The sequence below is a fragment of the Artemia franciscana genome, chromosome 6 (genome assembly GCF_032884065.1).
Source record: "Artemia franciscana chromosome 6, ASM3288406v1, whole genome shotgun sequence".
Taxonomy (NCBI): domain Eukaryota; kingdom Metazoa; phylum Arthropoda; class Branchiopoda; order Anostraca; family Artemiidae; genus Artemia; species Artemia franciscana.
In genome coordinates this window covers 13,518,751-13,531,085 of record NC_088868.1, presented here as the reverse complement: position 1 = coordinate 13,531,085, position 12,335 = coordinate 13,518,751, and the positions used below count along the sequence as shown (strand labels likewise).

Genomic DNA, 12,335 nt, shown 5'->3' with positions numbered 1-12,335 from the left:
AAAGGTCTAATAATTACCTATTTATTTAAAAATATTGAAAAATGTGTTGAAATAGGCCTTCGCTGTTCTAATTATGCATTTCGCTGTATCCTCCCCTGTCATTAACAACGCTAGCTAAGAATGTGAGGATGTCCAATCGATCAATTTCCTTTTTAGCTAACATCAATTTTTCATCCTCGTTCATGCTAATTCAACTGCCATAAAAGTAGCGTTTATTTCAAACCAATTCTTACAGTCTGAACTTTCGAAACCTCAAAAATTTGATTTTGTTCGCTAGATTTCAATACAGGACGCTTAACCCTAAGCATTTGCTTAGTTCCTGGTTCTGACGCTTAGCATGGAGCTCAAAACTATATAATGATAGAAAAGATCGCGAATATGGGAATTCTTAATTATTTTTGAATTAATGTGCCAAGAAGGAAGATATAAGAAATATTTACAAAATTTAAGGTATTTTTTTTCTAAGACACGATGTATCTCTTCCTGTCAGTGGGAGGATTACTCCCGACAAACACGTAACGTGGGGCACATCACAAGACGAGAAAATATTTCCAAGATATTTCCGGCAAAATTCTCCTCAAACCATAACTAGACCGGACACTTCCCACCATTTGACAACATATTGCCTCTCTTGTCTGACGTAACGTACAAGCAAACCGTGCTCCTACATACAAAAACAAATCAACGGAAGAAATAGCAGAAGCACCGATAGAAACAGAAACTGGATAACCGCAGTTTAACACTAAAAGTAATTCAGTCATATAGTTATCAGTTTTGATAGTTGCAATCCGTGGTAGTTACAATCCGTTTAATAGTTACCATCACAGTTAAAATACGTCACATCTGATGCAGGGAACTACAGTAACAAAAGCAGAACCACTGATTTAATTTATTCTTTAGTTATACATATTAATTTAATATTCAGCTAAGTTCAACACATCAAAGCTCAATATATTAAAAATCCCAAGGCGTAGTGAATTCCTCTGACACAATGAAACATGCGTTAGTCTTAGTTTTCAAATTTTATACGCAGGACCCAACCGACAGATCTTGGAAAAATTATTTCATTTGTTGTTTATTTTCACCAGCAATCGTTCGCCAAAACCGTGACGGCTGTTACTGCATTAAGAAAAGCCATTGAATGGAGAGTATAAGCTAATGATGTATTTATTTACTACCTATCTGATTTCGTTCCTGGGCAATACCTCTTTCATTCCTTCAGTGCTCTTTCCAAAGATAATACCTTCCACTGCAATAATTATACCTCAATCTCCCCTTGGGGCTAGAGACAGGCCTAGGCAATATAGAAAAAAATTTACTGATTTTCTTTATTGCCATTATCTTTGATACACCATAATATGTTCGATACATCAAACATATTACCATAAATATAAAACATTAACTCTAAAGAGCCTAAGAAGAAATAAAGGGCACAAGTCAGGTCTTGTCATTTTTAGTTATGCCAGGATAGCGAGTTTGTTTGTCAGCCACATTCATTCATACAGTTGTCGGTTTGGATTGTTTTTTTTTTTTTTTTTGTTTTTTTTTTCCATTGGCAGATAATTTTGGATTGTTCCAAACTCAGATATGGTTTTCCTATTGAGAAGGGGGTTCATATGTAACTTAGACATAATGTTGTTTCATCCGAAATATTTACTTGAGTAATTAAAAACTTCAGTCTACTTATCATTTGCTGACATGAAATTAAAAAGTAAGCTCCTTTAAAAATGTCCAACTCTGTTTTTCGGTGTTTTAGTGTATTCTAAAGATTTGACAATATATTTACTAATACGATATCTATACTTTTCTTATGTTAACTATTACTTTGAAAATGGACATGTTTGGTAGATTTGATTTCCTGTTTGGTGAATTCACCTTTCCAAAAAAGTATTAATATTCAAGCAAACTGAAGGTTTCTTGTATTTCTTTTCCCCTCTAAAGATTTTATCTTTCGGGTTTTTTTTTTTCAAATTGCCACTGCTCAGATATGATAAATATCACAGAAAAAATTCTAATACTGGCAGAATCAGCATATTAATAACATTCAACAAAAAAACTCCTTTATTATGTTTCAAAAGCTTAAAAATCAATAAATAAATACAAATGTGATAATAGTAATCACTAACTTCTCTGACTTCAATTATCGGATCCGGAAGGGATGATAATTACTTTAAAAGATTATATACTGTGTTGTCTTTTTATGCAATGAAGAACAGATGTAATTTTTTAACCAACCTTTAATGTGCGTTACTACTACTGCTACAGCTCATTGCTGCACTAAGCATCTGAGGTCAGCTGTGTAAGCTCCTCCTCCGTCCTAATCTTTTCAAAGCCTTACTCTTTGCCCTCTCCCATGAGGCTTAAATTTCACTTAAATCTTTTCTTAAAACCTCTGTCCGCCTATTTGAGAAAGACATGCTTAAATAGGGGAAATAGGTATACCTGCCAATTGCATATATTGGATTTCTAGCTTTTTGAGAAATTGTTAGGTTAGGAAAAACATATGGTATACTATTCTCAAAAAATAATAAGACTGCGGTACCACAAGTAAATGTCGTAAATAAGACTATTAGGCTGGATGACTCTTTCTGCTACCTTGGCCTAATTTTTGTAGTAAAATGATATTGTTGAGACACATAGAGTATTTATTAGGTAATATTAGGAGTGGACTAAACCTTATAAATGTAATGTGCCTAGGGAAAAGGTATGCTCCTTTTAAGTGTCTTAGTAAAATTATAAAGGCTGTTATTGTTAGTAAGTTTGATTATGGTAGCTTTATATATGGTGATGCTAATCAGAAGGATCTATTAAAAGTTAGATACAGTGTTCCACAGTTTTTTAGGCGATCTAATGGCTGCCTAAATAGTACCCCTATTCCAGCAATGATGATAGAATAGGTGAGCATGCTTAAGCTACGACGTGACAAATTACTTGTGAAGTATTTCACTGAAAATAACAGTTTAAATGAGGATATAAACAAGACGCTCCACGCAAAGGGTAGCCTTGACCTCAAAAGGTGGGTGGAGCCCACCCCAGGGACACTCAATAGTTAGACTCCTCTAGCTAATCATGTCCCAGGCCTAGGGTCGGTTGGGCTTGCGACCCTCCATCCGAATCTAATTGCAACGAATAGAGATGTTATTGCCTCGGATGATCGATCTTCTTTTTACCCTTCAAGACCTCAGCATGTCCCCGGACCGAAATTTGACCATCGTTTGAACCTTATTGACCAAGGTTGTCTTTGCCTGGCCACCTCTAACGTTCTGGCCCTTAACTTCCCTGAAGCGAAGTCAATGCTTGCGCTAAAACTCAAGCGTTTTGGCGTAGCTGTAGCAGGTGCAACTGAAGCTCACCTTATAGGAAACGACTCTGAAGACATTGGTGAAGGCTATCACCTACTCTGGTCGGGTAATCAGAGAACCAAAACTAATGGTGTCGCACTTGTGCTAGACTCTTGGACCAGGAGGTGCCTCCTTTCTTACGAGCAAATATCAGACAGGATACTAACAGCGCAAATCCAACATAAACATGGAAAATGGACCATCATTGTCTGCTACGCCCCAACAAACCAAGTTTCAGATGAGATGAAAGATCGCTTTTACGCCCAGCTGTCTAGCATCCTAGCAAAAGTATCCCCTCATGACGTTTTAACCCTTCTTGGCGACTTCAACGGCAGTGTCAGAGACAGACGGCGTTTGGAACAATGTTCTACGATCTGTAATACCCGACTGCTTGAACAACAATGGCCTAAGGCTCCTTCAGCTGCGCAACATGCACGATCTCGTGATCACCAATACCCTTTTTCAAAGGAAAGAAGTTCACAAATATACCTGGTATACCATTGACGGACGAACAAGAAAGATGTTAGACTACATAATCGTGTCCCGACGCTGGCGTTCCTCTATAACTAATTGCCGAGCTTACAAAAGTGTAGAATTGGGAAACACCGATCACAGGCTTGTCGTCTCTAACCTTAGGCTACGCCTGAAAGCCCAGAAAAGTGATTGCCGTGTCCCCAAATTAGACCTAAACAATCTCGCAAACTCCAACACACACCAGGTCTATGCTATCTCCATCTCCAACCGCTTCGACTGTCTTTGGTTAAATTTCAGAATCTGAAGAAGCATGGCAGCTATTCAAGGACGGTGTATTGCTTTCAGCTGAAATTATTATCGGTCGTCTGAAGCCCAGAAAAAGTCCTGGATATCGCAGGAAACTTTAGATGTTATTGAACAGCGTCACAAAGCACGCCTAGCGAAATACATGGTTACCTACAGACGTCTAAACGGCGTAAGAAATAAATTTCTCCACAGAGACAGAAAACTGTTCACCGAGAAAAAGGCCACTGATCTTGAGGAAGCCGCCAGAAAGGGTGACACATGCGCTCTATACAAACACCTTCGGAATCTTACAGATGGAAAGCCATCCTCCCTAGGGCCAATCACATCTAATGATGGAAATATTCTCACTGAAAAGAGCGCTCAACTGTCTGCCTGGAAGGATCACTTCCCTTCACTCCTAAACCTGGACTGTGTTAGCCAGCCCGACCCTGAACTTCTTCAAGCTGCATCCAGCACCCTTGAGACCCCGTGTGAAAGTGTGCAAAACCCTTTCATCTCAACAGAAATTTCGAAATCTCTGAAGCGGATGAAAAACAACCGAGCCCCAGGAGTCTGTGGTATCCCTGCAGAACTGCTGAAATATTGTGGGGCAGCGACTCTTCTCTGGCTCCAAGTACTGTTCTCCATAGTATTTCGTACGGAATGGATTCCAAAAGACTGGCGAGTAGGCATCATTGCCTCTCTGGAAACAGAAAAGCAGTCGAAGAATCTGTTCCAACTATCGTCGCATCACTCTCCTCTCTGTGCCCGGAAAGCTCTTCGTTATGACCCTCCTGGACTGCTGTACTACTTTCCGCAGAAGCCAACCTAGAATCCAACAGGCTGGCTTCATGCAATGAAGGTTCACCATGGAGTAAATATTCACATTGCGGCAGCTGATAGAAAAGACTCGAGAATTTCAACAAAAAGCATATGTTGCCTTTGTGGATTCCAAGCCTGCTTTCGATTCTGTCGACCGGCAATCACTCTGGCTCATACTGAAATCAACGGGACTACCAGCGAAGTACTGCAACCTTTCGAATGGTTCCACGAAGGACTGAAATCTGCGTGCAAGTCAATGGCTGACGCAGCTCATCTTTTGAAATCAATACTGGAGTCCGTCAAGGCTGTGCTGCTGCTCCAGAGATATTTAATTGTGTCATCGACCACATTGTGACTCGGACCATAAACCGCCTCCAGTTTAGGTTTCATTACGGTGATAGAGTAGTTTAAGACACTGACTATCCTGATGACCTTGCTCTTGTCTCAGATTCACAGTCGAAGCTCAAAGTAGCCCTACAGATCTTTGCTGATGAAGCCTTAAAGATAGGGCTGTCGATTAATTGGCAGAAGACAAAAGTGATGTTTGTTGAGCCCCGTAAATCACTGCGTCCCCCGGCAGTCCTAATGGTCGGTGACAAACCAGCTGAGATTGTTGAGGAATTTACATACCTTGGCTCTATCCTCTCAAATGACGGATCAATCCTCAAAGATCGAATGCACCGAATTGCCAAAGCCTCAGCTGTAGTTGGAAGACTAAGTGCCCTTTGGAGGAAACCTTCTATCAGCCGTAGGACCAAGATGCGCATATACAATTCTTCGATGGGATACGTGCTTCTTTACGGAGCCGAAACCTGGCCAGCCACTCAGTCTGTGCTTAGCACCGTAAATATAGCCCAAACTAAACATCTTCGCCGCATTGAAGGACTACGCTGGCACGATTTTTTTAGCAACGAGAACCTCCAGGTGTTAACTGCTCAGACATCCTTCTCAGTCCAACTCGCCCAACGAACACTACGCTGGTACGGACATCTCGTTCGCATGCCCCCCCCCCCCCGACACTCCCCTACGAACGATTTTTGACTTTGATCCCGTGCTGCATGGCGGGAAACACCCAAGAGGTTGTACCCCAGCCTGATGGAAGGACACGATAGGTGCCTTCTTAGCCATGGCAAATATTCAGGAGGACGTCCACATCCTTGCAAGAGACCAGTCTAAATTTAGGCACCATGTAGCATCACTCTCGACGCCGGAAGCATTTCGGCAGGAGCATTAAGTCAAGTCTCCAAGTCGTATAAGGGTCCTGGCTGTGCAGTGGTGGTCCCCAGTATGTCAGAAACATGTAGCTTCAAGTTACCAGGCAGCCTGTCTATTTTGTCAATTGAGATTATTGCTATATGTAAGGTATTGGAATTTATAAAGTCACATGGGTATGCTCAGAGTTGGATAATATGCTCTGACTCAGCATAAGCCATTAAGTACCTGATGAATGAGCATGAACCTAATAGCGAATAAGTTTGTAATATCCACCAAATATTTAGGTCATTAGAGCTTGTGGGATAGATTGTACTTCTGGTCTGGGTCCCAGCATATGTATTAATTGCTGGAAATGAATCTACTGATATAATGGCAAAGTGGGGTATTTTAAATGGTCAGAGTATAAGTGTAAAACCCACTCAAAATGAATATTTTGCATGTATTTATAAGGTGTTATGTGATAGAGACCAATAATTTTATTAGAATTTGCATAAATCCAATTTTAGAACTTTATAACTATAAAGCACCGCCTGATGGACTTGAACATGATATTAGGTCTGTTGCTGTTACTATTTTTATATTGAGGACTAGTCTTGCCAAAACCCGTTCAGTATTACATAAATGGGGGTGAGTTGGCTCGCCCTTTTGTGATAATTGTAATGAGTATGATGATGTTAGGCATACAAAATATGAAGTAAAAAGAAATGTGTTTAGAAACCAAATTATAAAGTATTTTGGTGCATTTACAATGAGAGCAATCTTAGGTCAGGCTAAGTCCCCAAGTGGGCCCATAGAAAGACTATTTTTTGTTGACTAGGTATATAAAGAGTTGTAATCTGCATAACATTCTCTGATTTTTTTTTTAAGCTATAATGTATTGACTTTTATATTCATTGTATGGACCTTTTTATTTCGTCTTTACATGTCCGTTTCTAGACGTTTTATTTGTAGTAACTGTATTAACTTCTATTTTTACTGTATTGATCTCTTTATTTATTTATTTTTTCTGGTATTTTAGCCTAATTTAAATCTGAGTATGTTGCTTTTCACAGATATTTTAAGCAATAATAGCAGGATGGAGATGTGATATACATACTAGTGCCAGTGATTTAAGCAAGAACACTCTGTTCAACGGCCTAGTACTCTCCCAAGATATCTTAAGTGTTGACGTGGCTTGTGCCAAAATTTTATTTGTGTGATTCTTATAGTGATGTGGCTTCATAAGCCCAAGTTTTAAAAGAGGATCGCACGCATGCGAGCGGTTTATTCGCTTAAACGTCAACTAAACAAGAACAACAACGACAAGACATGCTTTTTACTTGTCCCCAGAGCGATAACCATAAAGCATAATTTCTTTAAAATATCATCCATATTCTGTAATACGTGGCCTAGTCGTGGCAAACTTTCTTTCGATATAGCCCTAGCAAGTGAAGCCAAACTACATTTTCTGTATAACATATTGTTTGATATGGTCATTTAAATGAGTGCATAAAAACAATCCTTATAGAATCGCTCGGGAAAAAAAAATCTTCTATATCTTTCCCAGAATTCCAAAGTGCCCTGTTTTCTGAGCACTGCTGTCCCCTCCAATTTCTAAATCTTAGTCTGGACGCTTATTCTCCAATTCTTGCAAACGTTTCTATATAACCAGTATTTCATTTTTCAAAAAGAAAATACTAGCATTTTTTTTTAGAAAAATAAACAAATAAAATTAAGCATTGTTATTCACATTGATCTATCAACTTACTTGATTTATTGGCCTTTGAATTGGCTCAATTTTTGGTGGTTTGGAAACATCGTGAATCCAATAAGTGATAACATAATCATTTATAGAAATTGAATAAGGCGGTTCATCATCCTTACTGAAATCAGGCTCACATGTGAATTTCGTTCTATAAGCAAGACGAACCAACTGAACTTGATTTTCCTTAAAATTTTCGCCAAATACTTCCCTAAAAAACAGTAAAAGACAATCACCGTTTAAGTGTTACTGAATTATCAATGATTCTACTGGGTTAAGGCGATCCTGGAATATTCAAGGAATATTCTTGGAATATTTTTCTATATGGCCTTTTAGGAATTACCGGCATGCCTGAAATTTCTTAAAATTCGGAAAAGAATACTCACTTTCAAACAAATCTTGTTTAATGTAACTATGGGTTTTTTGTGCGTTATATGTAAATGCACAAAAAACAAACTGTGCGTTTGTTTCACCATCTTCCTAGATTTTAATTCTCCCTTCCTATCTTTTGATGCATACCTTTTATTGGTGTTTTCATTGAAAAATGTCTTTTTCGATAATAAAATTAAAAAACGACAGAATTGTCCCCTCGAGATATGAGCAGTAAATTTTACCCCTCCCCGAAATTTTCGCGAATTAATATTTCCCGTGATAGAAATACGAGCACTGGACCAACTGTAACCTGCCTTGGGTAAAAATGAACAGAATCAAAATGGTGAACAGCGCGCAATGCTGCAAGCCCCAGGGTAGACGAAATAAGAGTGAATTCTTCCTCTGTATGCAGTGCTTCCATCTATTAGCAATCAACAACAGTAATATATTAAGAGGCATCACTGGCCTGTTTTAGTCAAAATCAAATTACTCAGAGTGAAGAAGTAAACTGTTTATATAATTATGTAAACAGACATCAATATTGATCTTTCTTTATGATTAAAATGGACATCATTGGGTCAGTCTTTCAAAAACTTTTGAATATTTGCATTAAATAAAATAAATAAAAAACATATCAATCTTGCATGAAATTAGTTCTTTAGTTATATTTTGTTATATCTTGACTAGCCAGTTAATGTGTACTGATTTTAAGTGGATACTTAGAATTATTTTAAATTATTTCATAATTGTTGACTATAGACTGTATATATATTTATGTTTTGACGACTAAACGAATATTCGGCTTGTCCGTTGCCTCTTTCGGAAATAAACTGAGTTGAATGGAAATCGTACCGATTCTTGTTGTATGAATTAAATCTTGGTACTTATACGAGAAACACTCGAGAATTTGGATTGCGAAGATCGGATAGGACAAAAACCGGTTAGTTTGCAATGCATAGTTATAGAAAACAGTGCGTCACCATGGATGTCCAAATTAAGATTTGGGATTTGCCAAGGACCGAAAAATAGGCAGTTGTATTTTTCCAGGATAAGAGGTTGTTGCCCAAAACAGAACAGTTCGTCAATGGACACAACATAACTTTGTACTCTTACGACAAGCAAAATTTTTGGAAGTGTTACCTAACCTTGCCCTCATTACCATTAATCAAACTTCACTTCTTTAGTTTCTCGTATAATACATAAGTACCTAAATGTTTTTTTGTTGTTGAATATTCAAGGATGGATTCCAAGGAATTTTTTGGAAATTCTTGTTCTCACTCAAAGATGCTGGATGGCAGTTTGGTTTTAGTTAATATTTTTTTTTTTTTGGACAATGGGCCTGTATTTGTAAAAATTCAAAAACCTCGACAAAAAACAGAAAAAGAACTAAACCAAAGAATTAATGGAAATCTAAGGACAAGAAACTAGCAGAACAGATTGGCTGAATTATCTCGTGGCTGGTCATAACTGTCATAGATGCTCCTTAATATTTCATCTATAAACATCAAAAGACTAGTTTAGACTCATTATCGCGCGCAATGCGCGATTTGTCAAGACATAATCCTAAACTGTATTTCAGAGAAAATAATAGACATATCTGCTTGAATTGACACCGTATTATGTATATTGAGATATAAACACCAATCTGTTTTCATACTTTATTTTCTCACACTTGTTCACGCATGGCTATACAAAATGGAATTGTTTTATTTGAAAAAAAAAAGAAAAACTTAATTTTAGCTCTATTAATCGTATAAGATGCACTAATTAACAATGTGAATGAAAGTAAAAATATTGTTTTCTTTTGCATTTTCTCAGCTATTGCCATAGGCTCTGAGAAATGTGATCTCATATTCAATTATCAAGAGCAGATGATGTTTTCAGGTAATCCGAAAGTTTCCCTTTAATAAATTTATTGAAATTAGTAAACACGTCACTTTTTAAGATACTAATTGGTAATGAATTAAAGAAACATCTTTTACTGAAATACCTATTTACAGTTGAAAATTTAAAGAATTTTTTTCCCTTACACAAAGAAAGGTCAAAAGAAACAATGTTTAAGAATATAAAGGGTTTATTGTTTTCCGGGCCCTTCTACCAAACAATTCACAAGAAGTGAAGGCGTAACAGTATCCAAAACTCTAAGAACAAAACTTTTATAATTGCAGATATTTCAAAAAAATTGAATTTCTATACTGATTTGAAATATATAAATTCATTATAACATTTGATATTGCCCATCAAAAGATAATGTTGCACATCAAAAAAGCTTAGAAAAGCAGCCTGATTTTCAAAAAAGAGATGAAACACCCTCAAAGTCAATAGATCTTAATGAAAATCACAACTTCCGATTCAGCATGTCAGAGAACTCGACGGTAAAGGCCCATAGCCACTACTCCTTTCTTTCTTTAATAATTTAAGTTGAACGGCGATTACCTACGCGCAAGACGCAAGTACATCTTACGTGAGAGGGAATATTTTCTACGAGACGCAGGCGTATGTTACGTAACAGTAAATGTTTACTTTTGCTTGTTCTGTATTAGGGTTTGGTTGTTACGTAATAGGGTATTGTTTACTTTTGAGACTGAAGTAATCTTAAGTGACCTGGTAGACTTATTGGGAATGACGCAATCTCGCGTGAAATGCTGGAATTAAGGGGCCCGTGAGGAAATCCCCGGATGTAACTGAGAAGAGCACACTCGTCGATGTTACGTAATGACGGTGCACACCGTCGATACGGATAAAGTACAGACCATTTTTCACGCATATGACATTTTCAGGCATTTTTCTGCAAGAATATTTGTTTACACAAGAATCGATAAATTAAAATTAATGAAAAAATCCCCGTTAGAGTTTTTTCTGATGACTCCTAGCAATTGAGGCCAGCGTGGCACTATATACCAGCCCCCTAAGGACACCCTTCTGGCGCACATTATCACACCTAAGGGATTTTCAAAGTTTCCCCCTCAAAATAATTTTATGAACTAAAAGGTTACCATTGTTTTTACTTAAACAGTGGAAACTTGCCATTTCTTTGCTAGATCGGGATGTTCCATGATAATTTCAAGCGTGTGACACTCAATGACTGACAAAGACACCACTTAGCAAGCATTATCACATATTTGACTTTGATTTTTCTCCTCTTAAAACTGATTTTGTTCTTGGAAATTGTTGTGTGCTAAGTTTTGCTCCTGAAATTCGTTCCGTGTTGATTTTTCGTTTCGTGAAAGTTGTAAATTAATTTATATCCTCGTAAAATTGATTTTGTTCATAGGACTTATTGTGTGCTGATTGTTGTTCGTGAAGCTTGTTGTGTGATGATTTTTGTTCGTGAAAATTATTCCATGATGATTTTTCCCTTCGTAAAAATTGTACGATTTTTCTCCTCGTGAAACTGATTTTGTTCGTGAAGCTTGTTGCGTGCTGATTTTTGTTCGCGAAGTTTGTTGCATGTACATTTTCCTCTTCGTGAAACTTGTGCATAGCAAAAGGTTTCGTGAAAAAAATCAGCACGCAACAAGTTCCATGAACAAAATCTGTTTCACGAGGACAAAATCCATGTACGAGTTCCACCAAGAAAATGATAAAGTTCCACGAACAAAAATCAGCTCTCAACAAGTTCTAGGAACAAAACCAGTTTCACAAGAAAACAAAAAATTAACGTACGAGTTTTTCGAAGAAAATAATAAAGATGCAACAAATTTCACGCACAAAAATCAACACACAGTATGTTCCCCGAAGACAAACTAGCAATCAAGAAATTCCATGAACAAAATCACTTCCACAAGGAGAAATATCGACACAGAAGACTCACGAAGAGAAAAATCAAATTGCAACAAGTTTCGCGAACAAAAACAAGCACGCAACAAGTTCCGCAAGCAAAAATTAAAACGCGAGAAACTCAATGAACAAAATTCATTTTACAATGAGAAAATAAATGTCCAATATTCACAAAGAAAAAATCAACATTAAATAAGCTTCGCGAAGAAAAATCCGCACGCAACAAGTTCCACGAACAAAACATTAGCACTAAATAAGTCTTATGAACAAAATCAGTTTCACGGGAAGAAAAATGAGTGTACAAG

General features: G+C 37.3%; 1 protein-coding gene across 1 annotated transcript in view; it reads right to left on the bottom strand.

Moving 5' to 3' along the window:
* LOC136028072 (tectonic-like complex member MKS1) overlaps window positions 1-12,335 on the bottom strand; it is a 56,151-nt gene that overhangs the window by 18,128 nt on the left and 25,688 nt on the right. Inside the window, exon 5 of the mRNA XM_065705677.1 lies at window positions 7,885-8,089. Coding sequence (XP_065561749.1) covers window positions 7,885-8,089 — 205 coding nt within the window. The remainder of the gene's footprint in view (window positions 1-7,884; window positions 8,090-12,335) is intronic.